The sequence below is a fragment of the Rhamphochromis sp. 'chilingali' genome, assembly GCF_963969265.1.
Source record: "Rhamphochromis sp. 'chilingali' genome assembly, chromosome: 9".
Lineage (NCBI taxonomy): Eukaryota > Metazoa > Chordata > Actinopteri > Cichliformes > Cichlidae > Rhamphochromis > Rhamphochromis sp. 'chilingali'.
In genome coordinates this window covers 13,331,466-13,359,307 of record NC_137936.1, presented here as the reverse complement: position 1 = coordinate 13,359,307, position 27,842 = coordinate 13,331,466, and the positions used below count along the sequence as shown (strand labels likewise).

Genomic DNA, 27,842 nt, shown 5'->3' with positions numbered 1-27,842 from the left:
AATGCCTGGTTAATGTGCACCAAGAACAGCAATTTCAACAACAAATATGATGTGATTATGAATAAATGATGGACATCTTAACTTAAGCTGGAAGAACACATTTTAATAAACATATACATATCGGTTTGTTGTCATGTGATGTTTACTGAATAGAGTGAACAAAATAAGTGTTTTTCATGAACGGCAATGAAACACTCTATTTGTGTTTGGCTTAGAAACCAAGGTGACCACCTTAACCTGAGTTTTGGTCTGGTTCTCTTAGCAGGCTGAGGAGCTTCTCCATTTTCGCTACCTCCACTTCTGGTCCCTTAGGCAGCTCATGACCTTTCTTGGCCTATAGACATTATACACACACACACACACACACACACACACACACACACACACACACACACACACACACACACACACACACACACACACACACACACACGCGCGTACAGATGAGAAATTACTTGACCTTATACTTACCAAGCACTGTGGGAAACCACAAACCCAGCAGGGAGTTAAAAAGGAGGGCAAGATAATAAAAGCAGACAAAAATTGAAATGGATGCAGGGTCAAAAGTAGCAGAGATTTTATGTTAGTCTATTGAATATAGTGAAATCTGCTATGGAGACACAGAGCTACTGCCTAAAGGGCAAATTCAAAGCCATCTTCCAAAGTTATGGTGAGATGACATTAAATCCTCCTGGGTGTAGTAAAGCACAGCCTCTTAAGAGCGATATAATATGGCACAGCTTTAGTTCTATTTTGCTGCAGGAGTTAATTTCACTTCTGTGAGAGGATATTTATTAGAACTTATCAAAGCTCCTCTACAATTGTTACAGGCTTTACTCATACTTAATACGGCTTTGATTTAAGAGGCCCAACAGAATAAACCTCAAAAAGCCACAGGTAAAAATAGAATGGCATGTGGGCACATTAATGAGCAGATGCAACAGTATGTATTAACCAATGATATACGTGTATCCATCTGTTACACTGTAACTACCAATCCACATTAGATATTACTTCATCCAAATCATTATATTCAATAAAAAAGGACATTTGTTGATTAGGCCATCCCCTGCAGGTATTGACTACACCCTGTTGCAAACCTCTGTGTTGCGATGAAGTTCAAGCCTTCTAAAGTGCTGTGGTATTTTAAATAAAAAAAGAGTATGAAATGATGAAAATGGAGGACTTTGTATTAAATTTATATAAAAATTATATTTAAAAAGTGTCATTTTTCAAAAACCTATGGAAATAACTATGTAATCAATTCTGAAGCGAAGCATCTCGTGTGAACTTTTCATCTTACTAAAAGAAAACAGTCAGACGTTTGACAATTTGTTTACCAACTCAAACACTATTAATATTAAAAGCAAAAAAATGTATGTGCTGTACTATTTAACGTATCTGTATGTAGGTGGGATGCAGTGAATATTTCTAGAACTAGTCATAACTGAACATAGTGAAAAATGACAGCTGAGCAGCTAACGCCTCAATTTAACCCTGGAAAAAATATATTTGCTGTATATTTCGGTGTGGCTATTTTGACATTTGAAATAGTCAAAGGTGTTCCTCTGAAGAAAGACCATCATATCTCAAGATAATATATCTGGGCAGTGATGAGTTTTCACAGAGCAGAGTGAAAGGCTAAACTCAAAGTGAATAAAGCTTCAAAACTGATCTCAGTCATAAAGGTTTTGTCTCAAATTGAATATATCCGGATTTATTTTTCCAAATACTTATTTTTCTGGTTATTTTCCAAAAACATAAAACGGCAGACTTGTCTGTGTATAATATGAATGTGTACTAATTTTCTCCATTTACTGTAAGGCCTTCAATTTGATGTCTTCTCATTTTTTGGCAATGCTACACAAATTATGTAGAAAACTAAATTTTAATATGGAAGTTTTATTTAAGAGGCAATAACGATAAGTCATAAAATACTTCATAATGCGACTTTTATGATCGACCCATCACTGATTTGTGGGCATGAAAGTAGGAGGCTGAGATGAGATGAACACATTCATGTTGAAAACAGCTAAACAGTGTGTTGTACTGAACATACACAGGGTCATTTGATGTTAATGGACTCACTGAGTAACACGGCAGAATCTACTGGACAGTACAACAATTGTATGTAATGCTGTCTAGTTAGTGACTGTTTATTGCTGAGATGTGCATTGCATATCGAATTTCCCAGAGGAACCCACCCGAGGGATTAATAAAGTTCTATCTTCTTATATTTTCTATTTTGGACACTAAAAGCTGCAGTTCATTCTGGAATGTCCAAACAATGACTTAGAAACTGGGGAGAAGAGAAGAGCACTAAAAGATAACAGAAGGGTTGGACTGGTTTATAGTACTAGCGCCAAGACTATGATCTACTTTATAGAAACCCTTACAATTGGTAAGTACAACACATTGGCTAGTTTGGCTAGACCACTTTTGGGTATATTTATAGTTTTGGTAGGCTAAGATATGAATTTTACAAGATATATTATTGATAATATTAACTGTGGGTGTTACTGTCTTATACTTATTTGCTTCAGTAGCTTCCAAATTGCTCTGAGCCCTGTCACTGGTGCTGAACTGAGCAATTATTCCCCAATTGTATGCTTTAGGGCTACGGTCCTAGGTCGCTAATGAGGCAGTGTTGTGAGTGTGTGTATGTGTGTACATGCCTTATTATGCTGTACTTTTATAAACCGTGTTTATGCGGGCAGGTGAAAGGGACCTGTTTGTGTTTTGGCAATACCATGTATAATGCAGCATGCATATTACACTGGTCATTAGAATTTATTCTATTTTACATGCACCATTGTGAACAATGCACAGGAAGAATAGAGAGGCTGTAGGGCTGACTTTAAATGTGTCCTGATTAAAGTGTTGTGACTCAGCGTGCCACCCGGTTTCTTTTATGTTCAGACAGAGTGATGTGATTACTCCACAGCCCATTAACCATTAGCATAAGTGGCAACAGCGTCTTCAGGGACTTATAAATTGTGAGTTGACCAAAGTAAATTTTTGATTTATTTCATAGCTACAAGTTTAAAAATACGAAAATGAAGAGCAAAAAATACTTTTTTACTCTTCATTTTCTCCGTAATGTTTTAGCACTCTATGCCCTCACCATTTTAAAATCCCAAACTCAGAGCACAGAAAAAAAATGCTGTAAGCTTTCTTTTATATTGTAGCTTTTCATACACTCATTCATTTACTAAGAACACTACACAATGAGGCTAATTGTTAACTGGGATAAATATAAAGGGAAAAAAGCAACAAAGGCAATTAGTAATGCTAATGGAGGGTGGGGGTGGGAGAGACTTGCTATTTAGTAAAATTAGCTCGGGGTCAGGACACTAGACTGAATGAATCATTTGATTTGCTTTAATTGATGTGGAACAAGTGGAAGTCGCGAATGGTGCGGTAAGCTTGTTAAGACTCTAACCTTCGGCTTCTTGCGGAGGTTGGGAGAGAGTTTGAAGCTGGTGACATAGCCTCGGTCATCACCCACTATGATGACAGGATGGATGGGATTAAACTCGACGTGGGTCAGCTTGGTCTTCTTTTTGTCCACCACCAGCTGCTGGCAGATCGCCTCGTATTTGTTGACGCTCAGGTCAAAAACATGAACCTGAAAAAGAGGAGCGATCATACCAGTGGTACAGATTTATCAATCTTTTAATAGTTGTGACCCTCTGATTAATTGACTTACATTTCAGTGGTAGACCAAAACAACAATGTTTGTATGTGCAACAAACCCACATCTCATAAACTGAGAACAACAATAGGAAGTATTCAGATATTTCAAGTAAGTAAGGCCTGCATGTGTTTCTTCTTTGTGGTGGTGCACAGTTCTCTGCAGGGAGGCAAGACTGACCATCTGGTGAAAGGAAGGGTGTTCCTAGTAATTCAGTGAGTGTGCATTGCTGTCCACATGAGCATGTGTGTTTTGTGCACTGTGTTGGCAGGTCCAACATACCAATGAGTTTACAGCCATTGTTATCCAGAAGAAACCAGATCACAGATTTCTTTCTGTTTGAGTGCATTTTAGACGATTCCACTGCAAAGCGCAGCCCACTCCTTTTATCAGAAAGATGACTGTGCGTGGATCACTTGGATTCACACTGTCTGTGTGCATCAGTTACACACAAAGTGTCATAGTCATAATTTGTAACCAATCATCATACTCCACCAGGGCATGGTGACTTTCTGCAACCTCTTGTCACTGCAGCCATTAACTACGGTGTTTTTGCTGTTCACATTTAAGCACTAATGTAACATTAGTCATGCCTGATTGCAGGGCACAGACTACATCTGTAATTCATGCAAGAACTTGAAGCAGAGAGACATTTTACTGTGATGAATTTATACTTCTAAAGTGCCAAACCTATACTGGAGAGAACAAAGCTTTATGTAATAAGGATTTTTAATAGTTTAATAGTTTAACCACTGTAATCATTTCATTGCAGACTCGGTGGTAATGAAATCAAATGTGCAAAGGACTAAAATGCCTCAGAGCAAACTTCACTTAAGTTGCATTGACAATTACATCAATTTTTTTTTTCACTTGACCTTAACATTTGGCAATCCAATCCAACATTTTTGATGGCAATCCAAAAGTTCCACAAAAGTTATGCTAAATAAAAAGATGCAGCAGTCTGTGTGCAAAAGGTTAACAGCAAATGCACGGGAAGCAAATATGGCCTTGAAGGCTAATAATGTGCAGATGAGTCTGGACTTTTTATTATTTCATGCTGACACTTTATTTCCCTGACAGTCGGCTCAGATGGAGAGGCAGGGACAGATAGAGCGAAGAGATATTTGTTTGCACCACACAAGTCTGTGTCATTCTTACACCTCAGCCCGCCAGGCAAGTCATTATCCTTATGAACCCATGCACACAAGCAAGTACGCATACATGCTCTCTCTCTCTCTCTCTCTCTCTCTCTCTCACACACACACACACACACACACACACACACACACACACACACACACACACACACACACACACACACACACACACACAGTGCCTGACATTTTATAGTGTGGAGACAACAGCAGCAGGTCAGGTTGTCATCAACAGTATATACACGTCAGGGAGGACACAACTCATGCTGAGTCACTCAAGGCTAATCAGACACTTGTCACAGAAAATTGCAAATGTACTGCAAGGAGACTGGTATCCTAGGGAAGATTATGCCGATTAACATCACGCGCTGAGAACCCAACAGTGAATGTGATTCTGCTGTCATTTTGTCATTCTTTAAAGTTTGAACTATTAGTGCCTGCATACTCAGTAATCATCAAATATGTAGAGCTGTTTATGCCAAAGCATCCCTAAAACCAGTCTAACCAGATCCATTCAATTTTGAGCTCAGCACACTGGGAAAAAATGGTAAATTACAATCTTGGCACTTCTGGTTTCTAAAGAACAAATATTATGTGAAATATATGCCAACTCATGAACTTAAAATGAGTTTTTTAAATGGTTAAAAATAGCCTTTGATCCAGTTTTAAAGGCTAAAATAACCAAGAATCACAAACATTCTAGATATCTTCGTTCATAGAAGATATTTATAATTAAACAATTAAAGTGTTGATATATGCAGTGCTCCCACAAGTAGCAATATGTATAACTAAGATTACAAATTGTGAATTTGGTGTGAAAATGGATGGTTTCTCACGTAAATGTCTGATCAAGACTTGGGCTTGGATGTAAAATCATTTGCATAATTATGATAGTGGGCATACTACAGGGCATATTGTGACCGAATCCTGGCACTGGAGAGGACGAGACACACATGCACACACTGCCACATAAGGTGTCTCTCAAATTGCTCATCTCTCATTTCCTCCCTGTCACTCTCACTCGACTTCACACTGGCACGCTGGACAGGAAATGTGTCAGACACAACACTCTGGACTTTTATAATGTGGCGCAGGCTGTGAAGACAAACAGATGGGGACAGCTTGCAGCCATACTAAGAAAATATGTGGAGATAAGCAGCACAGCATCCAGTGAAATTACTTTTGGCTGAAATCAATAACTACTGGGAGAGCAGGAAGCGCTTTTGCTACATGAAGCTGTGTTTGAACAAACTTGATTGCCTGAGGCTAGGCCGAGGGCTTAGCCAACTGAGTCTATAACTATATTATGAGGATAATAATAAAGTAGGTGGCAGGTGGTAGCTGGTGCTGCTGTTTGTTATCTCACATGTTCAGTTTGGAAAGTGTCAAGCTTAAGACATGGGATAACTAACGTTATTGGCTTTGTCAATCTGTTTCGAACATACGTAACCTTCACATCTACCTGATGACAGCTGACAGGTTCAAATGCCATTGAATTAAAGGAAAGAAGTGCAAGTCTAAAAAGGGACTTCAGGTAAGCAGCACGTGTGGTGGCTGCAATCACAGTTTTCAGACAAGCTTTTGGTTACTGGTTGTGTTCTCATTCTCTGCAACTCTAAACTATGAATATATTATATTTCATATGTAACCACACTGTTAATCAATTAGCTTGACACAGTTGTGATATCTACATTTTTCTAGTCCTATCAATTAAGCATTCTTGATAAAGCTGAGGATAATCCACACACTGTAGTTTAGACGAGTATTTCTTGGGCCAAAACATGCAAAATCTATTAGGCTCATGCTGCGGGTTGCAAAATTTAGGAAATAATGTAGAGAGACTCTTACTGTTCCATCTGTTGTTACAGCAGCAAATACAGTGGACGAGTATGGAGACCAGGCAACATCCCCAACCGCTGCTTGTAGGTCAAAGACGAACATTGGAGTGCTGGAAAAACATCGAAACATTATATCAGAGAGGGAAATATGATTTTCAGTATACCGCATGAGACACAACATGTCTATAAAATTTAAACAAGAACACTTACTTGTTAGAGTCTACAGAGAGAAAGACTCTCAGTGTAAAGGTATGACCTGTTGCCATAAAGAACAAATTGGTTTCGTAACATAAAGCAGAACTTTATTTCTATGATCCACCTGTTTCCAGACACCGATGCCTAATCAGGGCCAGTCAGAGAAAATGTATGGACATCAAACAGAAGGTTGCTTCACACCATTTCTCCTCATTATTAACTTGTGGAACACTACCGGAAAAAAGAATATCTCATGAAATGAGATATTTCTAAGAGTTGGAACTGGGTACCTGCAGGTCTTGTTTAAATATTGAGAAGAAAGAGAGCGTGTGCATGTGTCTGTGAAAGTGAGCAAAAAGTAAGTAACACTTTTATAGGTTGTAACTTTGCTAACACGTTAAAACAATTTGCACATGCAGCATGTGGGTAACTGTTGTTTGATTTACTACGGCAGGAAGTAATATGCGTGGCTGGTGGAACTAAAAAGGATGCTCTCTCTCGCCATTGTTTGTAGAAGCCGTTGTAACTGATTACTTTACCTAGGTGACAGACACAATGAGTCTAAATCTGTTGTGAGTCTTCGATGCACAACATGCACATGGCTAGGTGTAGAATATGTATAAAATAAGGTGCAAATTGTTAATAAATCTGACACAGAGTCATTTATGAGATGTTTGTTTACAGCTGAATAGTACTGCACACTCCTGTAAATGAAGAGGCAGAGCTACCAGGATTCAAGGTTTTCATCCAAGTTGTTAATTACAAAAGTGCATATTTTGCAGACTTTTTATGTGATTAATAGACTTGATGCATCACATTTATATAGCGACAAGGACCTCAGTTCATTTGGGAATAGCTAATGACATCTCTGACAGTTTCACAGGATAGATGAGCCTCAGCAAAAGCAGGGCTCCCACACCTCCCACCTATGTGGTAGAGTTTACGAAAAGTTGTTTTAGCCATATCTTTTTTCTCCAGAAAACAATGTCCCTTGTATCTTTAGGGTACTTTATTGCAAATCATACTTGAAAGCCCTATCTCTAATAATGGGCTGATGATTACTATCATTATTCATTCAAGCAGCCTGTGTTGGCAAGTCGTGGGAGGCACTTTGGATTAGTCAAATAAAGTCAGGAAATGATGCTGGGCCATGATGGCTATAAGGAGGTAATAAAGACTAATATGCAATACAAAAAGCTTGTAGGACTGATAATTACCTTTTCCTTCTTCACTGAATAGACACAGATAGATATTTTTAAGCGAATTAGTAGAGTTGCTAAGGATGATGACATAAAGATTTTACTTGTACTGCTACTCTATAACTAACTGCAACATATGTTTCCTGTTAAACAAAAGAATGTCTCATATATTTTCCTTCAGCTAGAAGAAGAATGAGGATGAATGAGATTATTATCATGTCGTCTTCAGTTTCCTGCTGTTAGGCGACAGAAGTGTCACGAGGTGTGTTCTTCTGCTGCTGTAGCCCATCTGCATCAACTGCAAATAACTTGGTTGTGACGGGTGAGTGATTGTTTGAGTTACTGTTCGTTCTTCTGGCATCAACAAGGCATCACTTGATATTTTTCAAATTATTGTCCGTAAAGCCCAGTAGATCAGACACAGTGTGTAAAGTGTCTACAGTGCAAATGATGTCATATTTACAGCTGGTGCAAGTATCTTTCACAGTATTACTTTGTTTGAGTCTTACTTGATGGTATGGTCCCAGATTTTGACAGTCCAGTCTGAACTACAAGAGACGAAAACCTTTGGATGGAAGTAGTTCCACTTTACGGTATCCACCGCCATGCTGTGGGCATCGTAGGTCTCCAGAAACTGGCTTGAGTAAGTCTTAGAGCACTGAGAAAAGAAGGCAAAGTCTTAATTTGGGCCACATATACGGTATAAATAAAATGTAGTATTTTCATTGTCTGACATCACCAACTTCAGATACCAAAGTTTGAATAACAAGACTGTGCTGAAGGATTGTTGAATAGTCAGAAGACAACTACAAAACAACTTACTGCATTACTATAAAGGTATCTAATTAAAGCCAATAATTTCAATATTTTGATTTTGTTAAAATGTAAACATTTCCGTACTCAAAAGTGGTAGTTTTAAGGATTCATATACCTGATTGGTGTCTCCAATGTACTTAACAATGTGAAGAGTCTGTACCTCCATGTTTGTCAAGTTTGTCGAGATATTTCAACATGTCCATGACTTGAGCTACATTTCTAAAATGAAATTATGAAAAACCTAAAATTGAATATTTCTTTGAGAATATTTTACATATCTGGGTAGAGTTTTTCACTGACAGCTAATATAAAAAGTCTTTCAAGTACAATAGCTTGTTTTAATCTAGAGTAATAATTACAATTCACTTTAGCTCAACTTTGAATTACCTTTTAGATTTTCAATGTTTGGCATTGACAGAACAGAATTTAAAAAGAGCCGAATAGCAGCAGATTTATAGACAGGACAGGTTAGACAATCTGGGATAAAACCAGCTTTATAGGGTGTTGGTAAAACTGTTGAATTTCTGAGCGCTGGTAGATTGTTTGTTGACCTGCAGCTAAGTGAAAGATTTGTAATCTGTCCTCTTCTGGGGCTCTGCACCTTTGAAGCTTGAGGAGACAGAACATATTTTATCATACAGGCCATGTTTTTTTTTTGGCAAGTCTGCAAAGAGAGGAAGGTGAGAAACATGGTGTACAGACCAAAATGTAGAGGATATAATTATGTATGTACTTATTGTTCGTGTTATAATTTGTAAAAAAAATTCAATCAAGTCAAAGTACAACACAGCCAGCTAGTACATTAAATTAATGGCTGGTTTTACTTATGGATCAGGATCAAACTCAGGATCAAATGTTAATAATTTATTATCATAAATAATTTGATTTTACAATGCTGTCTTCTGAACAACATGGGAACAAGCCTGTGTGAGTAATTACAGAGAAATGACAAATTATCCTCATACATGATCACACTGCATTCTCTTTATGGCAATGTGAGATACTTCCCACTATGTTAATTTTCATCAACTTTTGCTCTTTGCATTAATATCTAAAGTGTTTAAACAGTTCTGTGCTAATAAATGAATATCAGGGTCCAGGAAAACTGAAAAAACAGTTTCAAACTGAGAAAACATTTTACTGATGTCCTAAAACTGTGGTTCCAAGCCAAAAAATGTTCATCTCCCACCTTCAGGGTTATGGGTTTTGAAATTATCGCATTCACAAGATTTTCAAAAAAGGTGACCTCTGACCTCTCAAACTCATAATTTTTAGTAGATGCACCTATGATATCAGTTTGAAGCTCCGACATTATGTCACCTTGTTCTCAAGTTATCACATTCACAAACTTAGGTGTCCACGCCACCTGCCCGCCTGGTGGGGTGATGACAATACTCCATCAGCCTTTTACGGGCAATGGGTAGAAACCTTTGAAACCAAAGTTAAACTGAATAAAATTATAATGAGAAAGATTGCATCAGAAAACTTGTATTTATTTTCCCTACAAAAATCAACAAGAATCATTCATTTAATTTATTTAACACTATATTTTTCACCTGGATGACTGACCACCTGCAGTGGTTTATACCCCTGCCAGTGGAGCTCACCTCACATTCGGGGGGCAAATGTCCTATAGCAACCAAACCATGCAGGGGAACAGCATAGAGGACAGAGGAAAGAGGCAGTTAGCCCAAAACTACTTAAACTGTCTGAAGAGGACAGAGAGCCTCTTCTTAAGGAGAGACATTAACTGCTTAAAATTAAGTCTATGAAGTTCCCAAATCGTCACAAAACAAATTGCATGTTCAAATGTCTAGTTGTTTACTCCTGAGCACCAAGTGTACCAAGAACAAAATGAGAAACCATCCTTCAGAACAGATAGGGGCAGATGGTGTAAAGCCATGATTATCCTTAAGAGTTGTACAGACAGACAACAGCAAGATAAACTAAATTACCGCAACCTTTGATCAGAATGATAGCAGGGTGTAGCACGTATTACAATACCTTAGAATGCCTTCATCTATGCATATAAACTTTGTTTAGCAATAAGGTTTATAATCTGATTTTCATATGAATTATAATGTATGCATTATAGACGCACACAGCTATAATGTGTACGTTTACTGATTCATACCTAATGAAAACCACTGCTATGGCTCTTTAAAATAGTTAAATGAGCTGAATAATTCTAAAGCTATTTTGTCAGTTTTAGGTTAATATCTGTGTCTGAATCTGCTTTGTGGTAAGAACTGAACAATTTTATAGTAATAGGTGTTACTTTTATGGTCAATGTAACAATACGCAATTTCCAAAGCATGGTGTTTCTAAACAATAACCATGCAAAAAGGTGATGCTTTGTAGTTAATATGTAACCCTTTTAACATAAAAACCAAGGGACTGCCATAAAAGATTAATGTTAATAAGAATATATTTATTTTTATTCGTTACAAAACATAATACACTGATTATTATTAATATGGCGGTTAGATGGAAATTTGATTTTTACCTCTTATTATCTTGAAGTAGTTTTACTGAAACATGTTATGTGGGTTGTAAAATGGAGAATTGCCCTTTTCTAGTTTTCATCGCAACCTTTTTCCAGACCGTTGTTTACTAGCTTGTGCGCCCATCAACACCTCTCCAGTAACTGTGACCAAAGTCCTTCTCTGGTGTGATTCTGGTGAGAATCTGGAAGGAAGTGTCATTTTCATTCAACAATCATTATCTTGGAGCACTGACAAGGTTGGCACGCACACAGCTCTCTAAACAATGTTTTAAGCAGGTCACATTTACCAGTGAACAAAATCTGGCCTTTTTCTTGGATTTAGCCATGTGGCTACAAAACCTGCATGAAATCCTTGATACATACCTTGTGTATTTTTCCCTCCTCTGTTCCAACTAGGAACATGTAGTCAATCTGTTTGTGGAAGTCGAATGATGTACCAGACGCTGTGAAAAAAGAACGTTAAGGACCTTATTTAGACACGTTATTACAGACACCACCCTGATATACCAGACTGAAAGAATGTTGCATTCTTTTACCATCAATACAGTAACAACTATATTTGAGTGAAGCTTTACCAATGCTGGGAGCCTGTGCACCTTCTGTGCCCTCAGAAACTGCACCATTCAGTGTCAGTCTGATGATGTCTGTGAAAACCAGCTCATTCTGCAATCATGTAAACACACAGTGATTCTTCCTTAGATTTAAACAAATACAAAAGCCAAAGCAAACTGCTTTTGTGCAGTGCACATGAGAAATTTGAACCTAATTTGAGTGCAAGCTACAGATATAATACGGCAACAAAATGTATATCTCCTCGGCTAACCTTGACGAGTGTCCAGGACACAACTCGGCCATCAGACGACACAGAATAGAAATTGTGGTTGTTGTCCATATCATCACTCTGCCAGCGGACCTAGAAAAAAAAGTACACTGTATTGGGTTGCAGTAGCATGAATGACATGAGTGAAAGTAGGCTGTTCTTAGTGCTATTTTCAGCTCTCAAAATGGCAAAATGCATAAGTGGACACAAAGTAAGCAAAGATGTGACAGAAATTAGACTGAACAGTGCACACATCCTGAATTTCTGTCACCCTATCCACCACTGTCATGCCATCCACTCGCACCTGCCAGACAGGATCTGTGTGCTTGCCAGTCTTGGCTGTACTCTTGTAAACAGGCTCCTGTCCCTCCTCCTTCAAGCTGTAGACAGCCACACAACCATCGTAGAAGCCCACTGCCACCAGGTGGGAATGCTGTGCATGAATGTCGAGGCACATGACACCAGAACTGGTGGGGTAGATGTACTCTGGGAAGGCAGGGTTTTTCAGCGAGTAGAAGAGAAGCATGCCACATCCCTGTCTACTGAAGTTGTCTGGCCAAGAGAGGGACACAAGTGAGTGGTTTGCAAAAAAAGATAGATTATTAATTTACAGCATTTGTTTAAAAAAGAAAGAAAACACAATTTAGATAAATTTAAGTTGTCTAAGACGGTGACAGATGAGGTGCTTACTAACAGCTCTCTGCCTTTGAACTTACATGATCCCAATCCCACAGCAAAAAGGTCCTGATATTTATTATTCCTGTTAAGGACAGGTGACTCAGTATCATGCCAGCAGAGGAAACAAACAATCATTGAAATCCAGTCATCTCTCTGAGGTAACGTTCTAGAGCCAGTGAGTCAACCTACCAGCAGAGGGCAGTGACAGACAGTGTCTTGGCTTTGTCATATTGAAACTTCCACAAGGGGAGAAGGGTTCCCTCCTGCTCCCTAAACTCATCAGAGGCATCCTCAAAGTATTTAAAATCTGAAACGGTATAGAAGGAGAGAAATTAGAGGAGAAGAAAAGAGATGAGAATGTCCTTGCTTGATTATGAAATCAGGCTGTAGTTCATTGTTCTTTATCTGTTATGTACAATAACAAAACAAACCTTGTGCTATGTCATCAAATGTATTCTGACTGATCGTTCGTTCAAGGATCTTTGATGCCATGGTCCATTTGGTGACATCTTCACTCTATAACAGAAATGTGACATTACACTGGATGAAAACATTGCAAAAGCATGCAATAAACAATAAACATGACTATTATGAGAACATAAAAATTATGGTGTCATTTAGTGATTTTGTTTTATGAGTAGCTCAGTGAAAACCCTTAGTAATGCATTAATATGGTGTTATATACATGGTTTGTATGGCAGCAAGATAAAGCAACTTTTGTCTGCTCCTTTATTCCCAAAGGGTTACCGTGGCAGCGGATGCCCTTCCTGAAAAAATCCCTAAGGACCTTGTGTCACCTCCCAGATTTTTTGATTGTTAAATGAATGTGTAAATCATATTAAATGTAAATGTGCTAAAATACAAATATTAGATGCATGTTGAGTTTAGGCTGTAAAGTTTTTCAGTCGTCAACTTACCTGAGTCTCCATCAGCATCACCTTTTTGCTTTTGCCATTATCTTTTTGTGAGTGCATGCCTTTCTGCTTCTCTTTGTTTTTCTCTTGTTTCTGCAGCTCCTGCACGTATGCATCATAGATCTCCCACTGCCAATAACAGAGTTATTAGCATCAAATGATAGGGGAACAAATATTCGCTGATGCTCAACAGAGAGAAAACAAATGTGGCCTAAACATATCCTTTGATCACATCAGGGAATCCAGTACCTGATTAGCAGTAGCAGAGAAGCTGCTTCGTGGAGGAGGTTCAGTCTGGCAGATTCTATCCTGCAAGGAAATTAAGAATGACTTCACTGAAACTTTTGAGTTTATGTTAATCTCTCTATCTACTCATTGAAACTGTTTTTAATGCACTTTATTATTAAAAGCAAATACTTCAACCATTGCACAAAATACTGGCTTTGCCTCTCCTACCTACCCTCATTGGATTATTGAGAGTCTGAGAGGCTCGATTACTGAAGTTAAACTGGTTAGTCACTTTTGGCTCTTTCTTGTTGATTCTGGAGACAGCACTGTCTGGTCTGTCCTCATCGGCAGCTTCCTCCACATCCCCTCCATCCACTATAGGATTAACCTGTGGAAAACCAACAAACAGATATTTGTAGTGCAAGTCAAACTTTGACTAATTTACGCTTTAAAGAGTTAAGTTTAGGAAAAGATTTATTTTATAAAAAATTTTCACCGAGGCTTCTGCTTTCTCCTCTTCAGACTCTGCTGTGGCATCAACTGTTGCAATCTCTAGACACATAAAAAAAATCTATTATATCTCTGATATCTCACTATTGGGATCTCACTTTTTGCGAAACAGGGTATTTCTCACATTTTATGTTGCAAGGCAAAAGCGACACCTTGAGGCATCAAGTGTCAACTACAACAGAGGGGAAAATATAACACTACAGGCAACAAAAACAAATTCTGAGAATAAATCATTAGTTTTTGGGTTTGTTTCTTTTTTTGACTACAGAGTGAAAGCAACCGTCATTTCTTTATATTTTGTTTTTCAATGAGCCAGACTTTCTCATAAGTTTTTAAAGTGGTTTTAAGCAATATTTTCCAAAATAGGTATGAGCTAAAAACTTGCCATATCTCAGCATAGTGTGCAGTGTGTCCTTAAAAAAATCAGAGAAAACTGGACAAGTGGAAAGTGTCAAGAAGCCATTTTAACAACACAAGGGAACTGGGGAGCAACTTATACAAGAACTGCATTAAAAATCAGTGGAAACAGGTTTTATAGAGTAATGAATCCCAGTTTTAAAGTTTTTGGTGACATCGTCAACACTATGTATGGAGGAAGTCCATTACTATACTGTACTAAATACAGTATTGTTTTTACTACAGCTACTACTACTACTGCTATATTTACTATATGTATATAATGTATTTCCATTTCCTTTTCAATAAATGTTCAATTAATGTCTTTTCCCCCTTGCAAAATATAAAGAAATACAGGGTGGTTAAAGACTTTTTGACTTATCTTATACATCATATATATAAAGTAGAGCAAAATCTATACATATTATCCTCTGTTGTAGGATGTTTCAGTAAATACCTTGAGCTAAGCCTTCCTTGACTCTAAGTTTACGAGCCTCTTCAGAGTCTTGATGCACAAGGCTGCCCTCTAAAACACAGTGAACCGCCATCTGATCCACAACATTGATAGGCTTGTAGGAACGCTCCTGAGAGAAACGAAATGTGCTTGTTTAGTCTGGTTATAAATTAAAAGAGAGAGGAGAAGCGAATGCATGGGGACTACCTGCATAGATTGTATCAAATTATTTGAGATGAAACAAATAACACTTGCGGCAAACAAGTTATTCTTATGCTAAACGTAAGAGGCTCACAGTGAAGCAATCATCAGTCTACAGTCCACATCTTAATCTGTATTTTGTATACTTTCATTGCATCTATAAACAGTGATTTTGATTTTTCCATCTGGATCTAGCTTCTTTACCTTGACGCTGTAGCGGACAATATTTTGAGGGGCGTGTGGGTTGTTTGCAGTCAGAATCCTTGTGATGTCCTCCTTCAGCTCCTATTCATTATCAACATAGAGAGATCCTTAACACAAGGACAATGAATTTAATTATAGCTAACAATTTTAATATAGGCACTGAATGATAAAGAACAGCATCAAAGTCTGCGCAAATTTCTTCAGTTCAGCCCACATGGTTGTCTTAAACCTGAGAAATTAGTATTTCCATCCTTCTCTTACAGCCTCAGTAAGCTCCATCTGATCTGGAGGCCTCACAAGGGCTTTCCCCTGAGACCACTCCTCCCATCCAGTCCCCGTCTCCACAGCCTCTTCCTCATCCTGTAACGTTGCATAGAGAAGACATTTATGAATAAAAATCACATTATGTTATGATATAGTATATTCATCACTCTTCTCTTTCCGTCACCCAAACGCCAAAACCTATCCAATAAACACACCCACCTTTTTCTTAGTGGCAGCTTTCGTTGACTTTGCTCCAGGTACCTTCTGAACGTTTGACCCCTGTGCGAAAATAACCAACAATCAGCTATACGGTGGGTTATATTACAGTAGGTCCTTAACAATTGCTTTACTTATCCGTGAAGCTACACCATGAATATTCTAGTTAGCTAATTCAGGCCAGCTAAACTGAGCTGACGTTTACCTTCCTTGCAAACGCTGCGTTGTTGTTAGGCACCGGCATTTTCAATTTGATTTTTAAAGCTAGTTTAGAAAGTTCGAAAGAAAAAAGGGAAAAACAAAACAAAATTAAACTAGTTAAAAGCTAAAAAAAAAAAAAGAATAGAAAAGAAAGAAAGAACAAGGGGCTGTCTGCTCGTAGCCTGCTGCTGTATATAGGTTGTCAAGACAACCAGTTTTGGTTGGCGCAGAGCCGGAGACTGCTGGATGTGTTCAGTCCCTCAGACAACACTTGAACTATTTTAGCAGTATTATTCTAATTTTATCAGCTAAAGGAAAAAAAAAGTGGTCTGAATGCTTTTGACATAATTATACTAAATAAGGAGAGTTTATTATGGAAAGGAAACAAGTGTATTTTTATATTAAATTAAAAAAAAAATCAAACAAACACCCTTCCCCCTCCAAAATCCCCCCAAAACAAAACAAAAAACACAAAAACGCACGTATGCTTGCCTTTGCAATTCTAACTGAAAAAACGAATTTGGTTCACGGCGCAGTTCCAGTGGGGATCTCATCTCTGATTGGACGGTTTTTGCCTGAATAATTTATAGACCCGGAAGTGGGGCGGTACTGCTGTTTTGCTGTCGAGTCACCTCTGTCAGGATGGAAGAAAACGAGCAGCTATCATGCTGATTAACGAAGGATGCCGACTGCCGACCACCATAAACCTGGCATAGTTCGAGTACATTCGACGTACAGCTTAAACCCCTGCATCGTTTTCTGCGACGCTTTGGCAAAATGATGGAAGAAATCGACAGGTTCCAAGTGCCTCCAGTTAACGGAGAGACACAGCCTCTGGTAAGAGACGAAAGACAAATCCCCCCACCCAAAAAACAAAATACAAATCTCATGCAAATCAGTTTATAATGTAGGCAAAAGGGCAAGTTTTAGTGTCGCCTGTGTGGTTTTATAGTGATAGCCGTGTCATGTAATCTGCCTCTGAGCTAGCCGATAAAAATTTGGAGCTCTGGGACAAGCTGGCTCTGTGGGATGGGTGTAAATCGACCATCTATAGATGGAAAGGAAAGGAACGCGTCTGTTGGTTTCTCTGTACGATAAATATATTAGCATTACATGTAATAACTGATAGATGAACAAGCCGTTACTTTTTTTCTCAAAGCAATTAAACTGCGCACTTTGCAGAAATCGTGATTCTTTCAAATTCACGTCAGTATGCGCTTGTTTACATCAATAGCTGACACAGCTCACTGTTTTCACATTTCGTCATTTGGTGACGTCTTATTTGGGTCGGGATGGGTGAGTCCAAATGGCGTGAATACCCATACTGCGGACTGAAGTGTGGTAATAGTTGGCTCGAGCAGGCCCAAAGTAAGAGGATAGTCCCTGCATATTTTACCCACTGACAAGTTTCGAGACCTGTCAGAAAAAATTGAAATGGATTTACTTCAGCACCAGCAACTTACGTCATTACCGTTTCCTTCTGCTTATAATGTTTCTCTCTCTCTAGATTTGAAATAAGTCGTGGTCACTATTGACAAATTGAACAACTGGCCTCATTCCCTGCGTTCATTTTTGCGTTCATTTTTAAGTGCTTTTATATCAACAGTACATCACTGCCAGATATTACTAACACAGAAGCCTTCTTCTTCACATGTGAAACAAAGCAGCCTCAAACAGCTGCCCTTTTTTCTTTCTTTTTTCTTTTTAAGCGTTTGCCTCAGGGGGTTAGGCAAAAGCAGTGCTCCAAGTCATACTGTTCACATTATACCCGTGCTTTTCCAGCCTTACTACCCCTGAGGAAATCACACAAGAACAGGCTTCCCTCACAAAGTCTCGTTTGCTTTGTGCAGCAGCGATCACCTTGCTGTGTTAAGATCAGATCCGTCTGCACTCGTGTTTGATCCAGAGAGGTTTCCTTGTGAAGCTGAATCAGAGATGGCCCTGCTTAGGCTGTGCATACAGTGGCGTTGGTCAGCACGTGCCCTAAAAGTCTTGAAATCACATTGTGTATTCCTTTTCATCTTTCAACTGTAAAAGGCGATGTGGGTTTAAAAATATTATTTTATAGTTCAGCTCACGATCTCAGCCACTGAGCCACATATGGCCGTGCATTTTAATGCTAATAACTTCATTGTGAATGGGATGCTTGAATGCTCATGGCACCTGCCTCTTTGTCAGGACTCTGTTTCACACAAATAAATCAGATTAATACTCAAGTTTGAGCCGTTTAATTCCTTTTCTATATGATATTTTTTCTTTCAGTGGGAAAAAAAAGCAACTTCCCTGAGAACTTCCCTTTTATGCTCTTCAGCACAAGAACATCTGACAGTGATTACTGTAGGCTACATCTATTTATGGAAGATTTCCCTGCAACGCACTGAGACAGCAATATAGTCATCACTGCCTTGCATAAGGAAAGCATTCAGTTGTTTTAAAGGCCACCTGATGTATCAGTCTTAGCTGCTATTGGCTAGTGGATGGCCGTGATGCATAATCCTAGCAATCGCTTGGTGCTTATGCCGTGTCAGCAACCTTGTGGCACTTCATCATCACAGGTAGAAAAGAGGTTGCAAGCAGGACGACAGAGTGAATGAATGTGTATGCGAATGCACGATGAAGGTCAGGCCGATGGCCCATGTTTTATTGTCATACATATAAATAAATATAATGCCCCAAGTGTCATAGATCATCCTTTGATCTTTCATCAGTAGTTGTCAGCAGTCAATACAGGGTCTTTGGGGAATATCTATGCTCTTAATGCATGTTTTATAAGGTCTAGTTCAATTTAATCTCATCTCATTGCATCTCATTGCCACCTAATATCCTCCACAATGGCTTGATTATCATTTGGGTTTGGAAATGTTAAATTCAATTCTTTGGGCCAACTTTCTACCTAATACAAGGTGTTCTGGGTTGTCATATTCCAGGGCCTGTTTTAACTTGCTTATCGTGGGTACCTGCTACTTGCCGTCTGTAATTGTGTTGTCCTATTTTTTAAGAAGTGGCAGGAATTTCTGTCACAAACAGCTTAATACCGAATCCTATTCATTATTCACTGGCAGGCTCTGCTGAAAAATTTCAAAAGGATTTATTTGACAGGCGGTGTGACCGTACAACATCACAGCATCTTTCTGTAGTGGAAGGAAAGCACGAAGAAGCAAAGTAAAAATCCGGTGGGTAAGCCTGAGGTTCTAAGGGACGGGCCTGTCACAGAACAGAAGATATTTGTGCTTGTTATGGTGGGAATACCTCATCTGTGTGCTGTGATTTCACAACCTCCTTTAATGTGTGTATCGTATCCACTATTGCAGTTTTCATGATTTTTTGTTTTTTGTTTTAATGGTTGCGCTGCTGAAAATGCACACACAAACTACTCTGTTTTACAGTTGTTTGGTTTTGGGCTGCACTTGTTTCACATTTGTCTAATATGTGAAAGATCCCTGGTTTGATCCTTGGAGGAGACACAAATCCCCTTTGGAGTTGTGTCAGGAAGGGCATCCAGTGTAAAAACTCCTCAATCAAACATGCAGAGCTACCTGCTATGGGTCACTTGTTGAAAATAGCTTTTTATCTTTCAGCTTATCTTTTTCTTGAGGTCATAATTGTAACTTGTCAGAGGACAGAGCTGCTGTTTGTCTTTCTGTAGATGCTCTATTGAAAGTGCACTGGCATGCTACATCCCAGTGAGGTTTGCCAGCTGCACTGCTCAGGAAAAGACAGCAATCCAGAGAGTCGTCAACACAGCACAGAAGATCATCGACTTTGCTCTACTGTCCTTGGAGCTCTACATGTCCAACTGGCACAGAGTGCATAATATATAAATAAAATGCAGACGTGTTTACTGTAAATGCAAAACTGTTGGCTGTATATAATTTGTAGATGAATACTGTGCTCCTTAAATGAGGCACAATAGGTTTATCTTATCTAATGTTACATAATTGCCAGCACTGTCTGCTTACTCAGCTTTTTTCACCCATAAACAGACTGATATGTAACTGCAAAGCATCTCTTTTATTATTCAGCAATTCTAAAAATATTAACCCATTACATTTTGGTGTGGTTCTGGTTTGCATTCTTTACAATTGCAAAACGCAGCATCATGTCCTCTCCGAGAGGAACAGTAATCTATTTACTGTCTCTGCTAAATGATTACAGATCAGCTCTATTTGTCTTTTAGAATTGACCTGAACTGGTATAGTACTGTAAGTGTTTTAGCCATCCACCACTACTTATTCATTTTAAATTGTCATAGCATATTCAGACAGGGAGCATACGCTATTTCAGATACACCACTGGTATGAATTTTTTAACTTAAAGTGTCAAATTTCAGCTCCAGATATTTATTTGCTTAAAGCCTTTTTTAAATATAGCACCCGTTTCTCTGGAGAGTATTCAAAGTTATCGAAAGCCAAATGCCTGGTAGCCTTCGTTCATGTGGCCCACTGAGTCCCACACAGCGCAACAAGGGGAGGCCTGTGGGATCAACATAATGTGCAGCTCTGTGAGGAGAGGAGGCCAAGTGCGGCCTACCTCCCCTCTCTCAATCTGGTGAAAGCGTGGCTTCAACAGCAACCCCCTCTGTTCTCCCACAGCCAACTCCCCATGCAATCACCACTTGCTCACACATGAAAGAGAGAGCTGCTAACATAGGCCGAACACTCAAGCCTATTGATGCTGCAATCCAAGCAGCGATAGAAGGCTGCAGGAAACTTTCCAGGGTGCTTTACCCGAGTAGGTTCTAAAGCAGGCTGATTTGCCAGCTTTGTTGGTTAGTAATAAATCAGACAATCACTCTCGTCTGAGTGAGTTGACTGGACTTTGTTCAGTCTCACATACCTCTACAGTAAAGAGTTAAATGCCAGTCATAAATAAAGAAACACAACCTAACACATCTTTCTTTTTCTCTAGGACCCCGCAGCATCTTCCACCTCAGAGGCAGAGCCTGACACTAAGGGAGAAAGTGTGGCCATGAACTACAAGCCCTCGCCGCTGCAGGTCCAAATAGGTATTGTAGTCAACACACCGCAAATCAATGCATGACATGTCTTCATGTTTATCATTTAGAAATCAATTACCTTTGCTGTGGGATACCACAGTATGCAGGTTTGCTTTGCTGTGTCATCCAAAGTCAACATGAGGCCGTAAACATCAAGCACCATGTGATATTTCTTATCTATACTGGATGTCAATGAAATTATTTTCCTTATTATTTTCAGTCTTTCTTACTGTCTAATAACTTCAGAGACCAGCTGTCTAACGGATGCTGTGTGTGTTGCCACTTCTTCTTGTTGACCTTGATGTTTTTTTCTTTTTTTGTGGCTAAACAACCAATCAAAACTTGGCTGATATGGGACAGTCCTAATAGATGCCATATTAAAATGACCTTGCACCGCACAGTAGCCTTGGTTCGCTACACTGTGGCATACTGTATTATATAGGCTGCATTTGGATAAAGCAATTTTGACATGAAAACAGGAAACTCGATTTAAAAAAAAAAAAAAAACAGTCAAGGAACAATGCCAGTGTTTTTAGCTTAATTGGTGCATTTACTGATGACCTCGCATCCTGTGGTTGCCCAGAGAAACAGAGGGACCTTGCCAGGAAGGGATCGGTGAAGAATGGCACCGTGGGAAGTCCTGTCAATCAACAACCCAAGAAGAATGCCAGGACAAGGTAGCGGCTTCCACTGCCTGTTTGTTTCTCTGTTATTCTGACCCGCTCAGCCACAAATGTTACACTTTGCGCTCATTAGCATTTTTTTCTATCTTCAGTTCCCCATTCAGGTCTGAAGCTCAAAGCTCCTGAAATGCAAAACATGAGGACTGTGCGTCCTCTGAAAAGGCTTTATTTGCTGCAGGGCTGCTTTGGATGCCATCAGACTCCTTAATGCTATAGCAGAATGCAATTGGGCTTTTTAGCAAAGGCAAATTTGGTGGTTTGTGAGTGGGAAGGCTGATACAAGTGTTAAAACATTGTGAGTGAAACAAGTGCAACCCGCAGTATTACTGTCGCATCTGTTTAATCCCACTCCCTGGTGGATTAGTGGAACTATAAGAAAGGCTACCCACTGATCTTAACCCACATTCTCTCAGGCAGAAAGATAATCTGGCACTGCCTGCAGTTGGAAAGCTACAGATTAGCCTCTTTTTAGGGGGAAATGAATGGAATGGATGGTGGATGGATGGCATACATATCACAAATATCAAATGCTGTTATTTGATTCTATGACTTTTACATTTGCAGGTATTGCAGGTAATGTTGTGTTAGATTTCTTCACAAATGTGAAGGACATGTGCTGATTGCTTTTTTAAGTTTACTTCTAATATAGAAGTGTGCTCTTCTCCATTCTCTTTTGAAGGCTGGTGGTGCCAAACAAAGGCTACTCCTCCTTAGACCAGAGCCCAGATGAGAAGCCTCTGGTAGCGCTGGACACAGACAGGTAGGTACCGTACATGTTGTCACGTCGACTTAATTAAAATCATTTTTTTTTACAGACAGATTTTTAGGAAGAGTGCAGATGAGCTAAAAATACAACTGCCTTGTAGAACTTGTATTTTTTGTAGGCCTTTCTCTGTCACGTCGGCATATTAATCCAAAGAGTAACTTGAGAGAGTCCCTAACAGCCGGTATCCTAAAAAGGGGCAAAGCCTCTCCCAGGGCTCCGGATTAGAGGATAGCGGGGTGAGGATTTGGACAGGCAAAAGCAGCTCAAAGAGAGCGCTCACATCCACCCTGTGCCAGCAGGACAGTATTTGACACAGATGAGTCCCACCCTTCGCACCCCCTTGTGTTGCTACATGTGGCAAACCCGCTCTTGTAAAACGAGCTCTCTGATAGCCAACAAAGCTTACATCATGTATTGCATCATATACTCTGTCTAACAAGCTTTCTCTGACTCATAGCCTCGCGGGATGCCCATTTGTTCATTGTTCACATTTTAGATTCATGTACACGTCCTTCACTCAATGTCTCCCCGTTTTACTCTCTCTATATCTCTATATCATCTTTCTCTACGAAGGCAACAGGACAAAAATAGACAAAACCTTTGTCTGAATACATTTTGAGCTTAAATATGATACAGAAATGAAAGAAAATTTAATTTACTATTTTTAATTACATATTTTTTCATTGCCACATACATGATACAGTCATTTTTCCTAAAAGTCTCTCAGCCAAATGCCTCACAGTCGTTCTGCTGTTGTTTGTCCAGCATCACTCAACACTTTAACACAACCTAATGCAGGCTATAATATTCTGTTATTTCTTATCTCCGTCATTTGATAAATTTCATGTTAGTCACGGACCACTTACCAAAGATGTTGTATCACATTCTAATTAACACTTTTAGTTCCTTTTTCTCACTACAGCCCTGATCAAACACACATTTTTAATAGTTTCTGGTCCTCTAAAGCCTCCACTGACTCTGCTAAATATAGAGTAGTTATGGAGGCGTTGGTTATGCTAATGATCAGATCTCATGAGCGCATATCTCATCGTGCATGAGTGACATTCATCAGGCTGTAATAAGCGATTTACGACAGCTTTGTCTTAACTAAGAGTGTTTAACATGAAACTACGGTAGGAAAAAATGTTTCTGTGAGGTCCAGTAGTTTGGAAATTTCACCACTTTGTGTTTCCCTTCAAAGGTTACATTCAGATTTTCTTTGAAAGATGAATATAACACCTTTAATTAATATAATCCCTTTTCAAAGAGAAGTGCTGCTCAGGTAGTGTAAACTGCATGCATTATGCTGGATAATAGCTTCTGAGTTTCTAGTGGAACTGTGGAGGTTTGCAAGTCTTAAAATTTAAATATCTTTATCTGGAGAATAAATAACCCCAATAGAGGCTGTAAATGTGATACGGGCAGTCATGAATCAGTAGACTGAGTTTTGTTTTGTTACTGCAACTGCTGCGACCGGCTTCAATTCCCACTATTTCATTATCACTACAACTTACTGTTTCATCGACGCCCCCCCACCCCATTTTTAATGTCTAACCACTGATGTCGTGTCTTGCAGTGACGATGACTTTGACATGTCCAGATACTCCTCATCAGGATATTCCTCAGCCGAGGTGAGATGTCTGAGGGACCAGGTATTTATACACATATTATATTGTTTCACAGCATCGTGTGGTGAAATCACGAAAACCGCCATGTGATCACACACTTCCTTTGTCACACCAGATGTCTGTGCGTATGTGCGTCCATTCAAGTGTACACTGGCGTCTTCGATCTTTCACTCACACTCACCTGTAATGACTTCTCCATAATTGTCATCCGGATAGATTTGTTCCTTTTCATTTCTTCCACTTAGAGTAGAATAAATATATAAATTATTTATATTTTTGGGGTTCTTGACTCAAGCCATTACATTAGTAAGTTCTCTGTACTCTGCTATATTTCTGCTTTGTGTGTCTTTTTATTAATTTAGACTACAAAGATTTATTTTCTCTCTATTGATCTATGCTATATATTTCTAGAATCAGCATAGAAAGTTGATGCCTGATACTTGTTTCTTCGGGTTTCACAGCAGATCAACCAGGACCTGAACATCCAGCTCCTGAAGGACGGTTACCGACTTGATGAGATTCCTGATGATGAGGATCTGGATCTGATCCCTCCTAAAGCAGTCAACCCCACTTGTATGTGCTGCCAGGCTGCTCCCTCCACAGCCTGTCAAATCCAGTAGCACTAACCCCACCTACACAGTCTCCTCCATGCCACCTGTACTGAGGCCAACAACTGACCAGAGTGGCAACAGAGGAAGAAAAATTAAAGGCTGGCAAAGGCACAAAGGGAAAAAAACAACAACCAAGGGTTTATAAATGCGAAAATTGAATATGTACAGTATCTGTGCATGTTCCTCCTATGGTAGGATCTGTGCATCTTACTTCTGCATTGTTGGTTCAAAAGGGACTCGACTGATGGCAGAAACATTACCTCTAAGAGAAACACACGACTTTGTTTGAACTTCCATCTCATGCTTGTGGATTTTCTGGCTTAAACAGACCGCGATGGTGCAACGCTGGTGAAGAAAAAAAACTGTAAAATGACAGGAGCTCAACCAAATACGTGTGATGGTGACAGGTTGTTATTACCGCGTCATCTGCCCATCCAAGCAGATGACTTCTTCTACTGATGTACACAAAGGACAAGAAGAGATCGGAAGCTTTGTAGTGGCCATTGTTTTTCTTTTTCTTTTCTTTCAGCCAGTCTGCTTTGTCTTCCTGTGTATATATGTGTCAAACATGATGTGTGCGATTAAGCCCAGGAACACCGTGCTAAATCATCCAGCTGCCGATAAAACACTAATGCTATAATAAAGTAGTAATCCAGATTCCTTTCTTTTTATTTATTTTTTCTTTTACATGTTTATCTTTAACACAAAGATTGTACTGGGCCGTTGTTTTATATTTAGTTTAAAAAAAAAAAGAAGCAGAAAAATGCATGTTGCCTGTTAACACTGTGCCCAGATGACCAGCCTGTGCAGATAATTTATCCGTTTTTATTGAGCCCTTAGCACATCCTTGTGCTGAGGAGACATTAATGTGCTTTCAGAAACATAGTTAATCTCATTTAGGTTCACATACTGTAATATCAGTAAATCTAGTGAAACCATATAGTGTCAGCTCAGCGAGTAAATGTGTACTTAAAGTGTGTTTGTCTGCATTAGCCTCCCTAGGTGACGGTTCACATAAACTTAGGAAAGTAGTAGAAAGAAAAGGGGTGGGAAATGGGAAATACATTGGTAGGGATGTAGTGTTGGTCACACATACAGGGTTCTGAAGCATGTTGAAGTGATCTCATAATGCTTGGATGCTGATTTTCTTTTTTTAATCTTATATTTTCCCGTCATTCTTCTTCTTTTTTTAGATAGGAACATTAACATGCCATCCCTTTTCATTTTTACGTTTTTTTTTGTAAAGTATGAAACGAGTGCATATTACTTGAGTAACAATAGAACTCATTGATGTGGGGACAGGATCTGTACGTGTAGCATATGTTGACAGTGCTTTATGCCATTCACTATTTTCAGGTTCTATAGAAACTGTTTATTTGTGGGGCGATCGTGGCTCAAAGAGTTGGCAGTTCGTCATGTAACCGGAAGGTTGCCGGTTCGAGCCCCGGCTCGGACAGTCTCGGTCGTTGTGTCCTTGGGGAAGACACTTCACCTACCGCCTGCTGGTGATGGCCAGAGGGACCGATGGCGCGATATGGCAGCCTCGCCTCTGTCAGTCTGCCCCAGGGCAGCTGTGGCTACAACTGTAGCTGCCTCCACCAGCGAGTGAATGTGAGAGTGAATGAATAGTAGAATTGTACAGCGCTTTGAGGGTCCTGAAAAGTGCTATATAAATGCAATCCATTATTATTATTTGTTGTTTAAATGTACTGAAAGAGCATTCTTTGTTTTCCTTCTTTCTTTTTAATGATTTTATTACTCTGAGATTGGCAGAACTCTGCAGACAACATTTATTTTTTGGTTGATGGTAAAAGTCACTTGAACGTGAATCGACTCCAAAAGAAATGATCATGTAAGGTCGCGCCAGCTGCTTCAGAAAAATTCAAGTAATGAGCTTTTAGAAGTGTACCACTGTTCATGATCATGAAGCATTCAGAGACACCATCTCTTTAAAATAATTTCAAAATCGATGAGCTCTACAGCTTGAATGAAACGTAGCTGATAACGTACATGTGAGTCTGTGTGCACTTTACATTCAATTGCAGTGTATAGTAACAAGAAGTACTGACGAATATTCAAGGAGTTACAAATACTGCGCATCTACGGTGCAGAGCCTCATTTTGAGTCTCTTGTTAGATGTGCGGCTGTGTTTCTGGGGGTTCTGTCAAAGCTGATAATGTGTTGATTTCTTTTATGTTTTTCTGTTATGATAATGAAAGACTACAAAAAGCACCAGTAACAATCAAGATCTAAAAGATTGATGCGATTGGAGATACAGTGTGTAATGTTTACCTCCTAAAGGACTCTTGCTTTGTGATCTTGCTTTTGCTTTTTGTTGTTTACGTTTAAGTTTGTAGTGGTGGTCATCAAGAGATGAACCTTTGCACTGTACTATATATAAGGAAGTAGTACCGTATTTATAGCATAAAACAACTAAAAGTTGATTGGATAGAGATAACTAAAAAACTATTTATCTGAATTAACAATTCAGAAAATATTGCTTATTTCCCTTTTATCCCTGATAGAACCTCAGTGTTCCTGCAGCATTTGATTTAGAAAAGTGCACACTAAAAATAGTTTACATTTTGCAAAAAGGTGCCATGTGTTTAGACAATAAAATCATGTGCAAAAAGTAGAAAAGTCCATCAACAGCACAGTAGGTAATTTAAA

The 27,842-nt window shown here is 39.1% G+C and overlaps 2 protein-coding genes across 3 annotated transcripts; one reads left to right on the top strand and one right to left on the bottom strand.

The window, feature by feature from the left end:
* Nucleotides 1-91: 91 nt before the first annotated feature.
* Nucleotides 92-16,710, bottom strand: dnai1.2 (dynein, axonemal, intermediate chain 1, paralog 2). Its single transcript, XM_080890435.1, has 20 exons — nt 16,493-16,710; nt 16,291-16,350; nt 16,069-16,167; nt 15,808-15,888; nt 15,406-15,532; nt 14,539-14,594; nt 14,275-14,430; nt 14,064-14,123; nt 13,818-13,943; nt 13,332-13,416; nt 13,090-13,207; nt 12,939-12,982; nt 12,527-12,774; nt 12,226-12,315; nt 11,978-12,065; nt 11,766-11,845; nt 8,590-8,738; nt 6,697-6,796; nt 3,443-3,628; nt 92-334 (listed from the first exon to the last, which is right to left on the bottom strand). The coding sequence occupies exons 1-20, from the start codon at nt 16,529-16,531 to the stop codon at nt 233-235; spliced, it is 2,094 nt and encodes a 697-aa protein (XP_080746561.1). The 5' UTR covers nt 16,532-16,710; the 3' UTR covers nt 92-232.
* Nucleotides 16,711-17,093: 383 nt separating this feature from the next.
* On the top strand, nt 17,094-25,927 carry fam219aa (family with sequence similarity 219 member Aa). Of its 2 annotated transcripts, none has more exons than XM_080891192.1 (6): nt 17,094-17,325; nt 21,397-21,493; nt 22,068-22,161; nt 22,847-22,927; nt 24,510-24,564; nt 25,023-25,927. In XM_080891192.1, exons 1-6 carry the CDS (start codon nt 17,266-17,268, stop codon nt 25,179-25,181), a joined length of 546 nt encoding a protein of 181 aa, XP_080747318.1. In that variant the 5' UTR covers nt 17,094-17,265; the 3' UTR covers nt 25,182-25,927. The 2 variants fall into 2 exon arrangements, with proteins under 2 accessions (XP_080747318.1, XP_080747317.1); XM_080891191.1 differs by having other exon boundaries at nt 24,510-24,585.
* The last annotated feature ends 1,915 nt before the right edge of the window (nt 25,928-27,842 follow it).

What these genes read in the sequence shown, in the direction of transcription:
- dnai1.2 (XM_080890435.1), bottom strand. Translation starts at nt 16,531, where the DNA reads ATGCCGGTGCCTAACAACAACGCAGCGTTTGCAAGGAAG. An exon ending in AGGAGAAAGCAGAAGCCTCG is followed by an intron (nt 14,431 to 14,538) that starts GTGAAAATTTTT and finishes GGTTTTCCACAG; the next exon opens with GTTAATCCTATAGTGGATGG. An exon ending in ATTTGATGACATAGCACAAG is followed by an intron (nt 13,208 to 13,331) that starts GTTTGTTTTGTT and finishes ATACCGTTTCAG; the next exon opens with ATTTTAAATACTTTGAGGAT.
- fam219aa (XM_080891191.1), top strand. Translation starts at nt 17,266, where the DNA reads ATGATGGAAGAAATCGACAGGTTCCAAGTGCCTCCAGTTAACGGAGAG. An exon ending in ACGGAGAGACACAGCCTCTG is followed by an intron (nt 17,326 to 21,396) that starts GTAAGAGACGAA and finishes CTTTTTCTCTAG; the next exon opens with GACCCCGCAGCATCTTCCAC. An exon ending in GTAGCGCTGGACACAGACAG is followed by an intron (nt 22,928 to 24,509) that starts GTAGGTACCGTA and finishes CGTGTCTTGCAG; the next exon opens with TGACGATGACTTTGACATGT.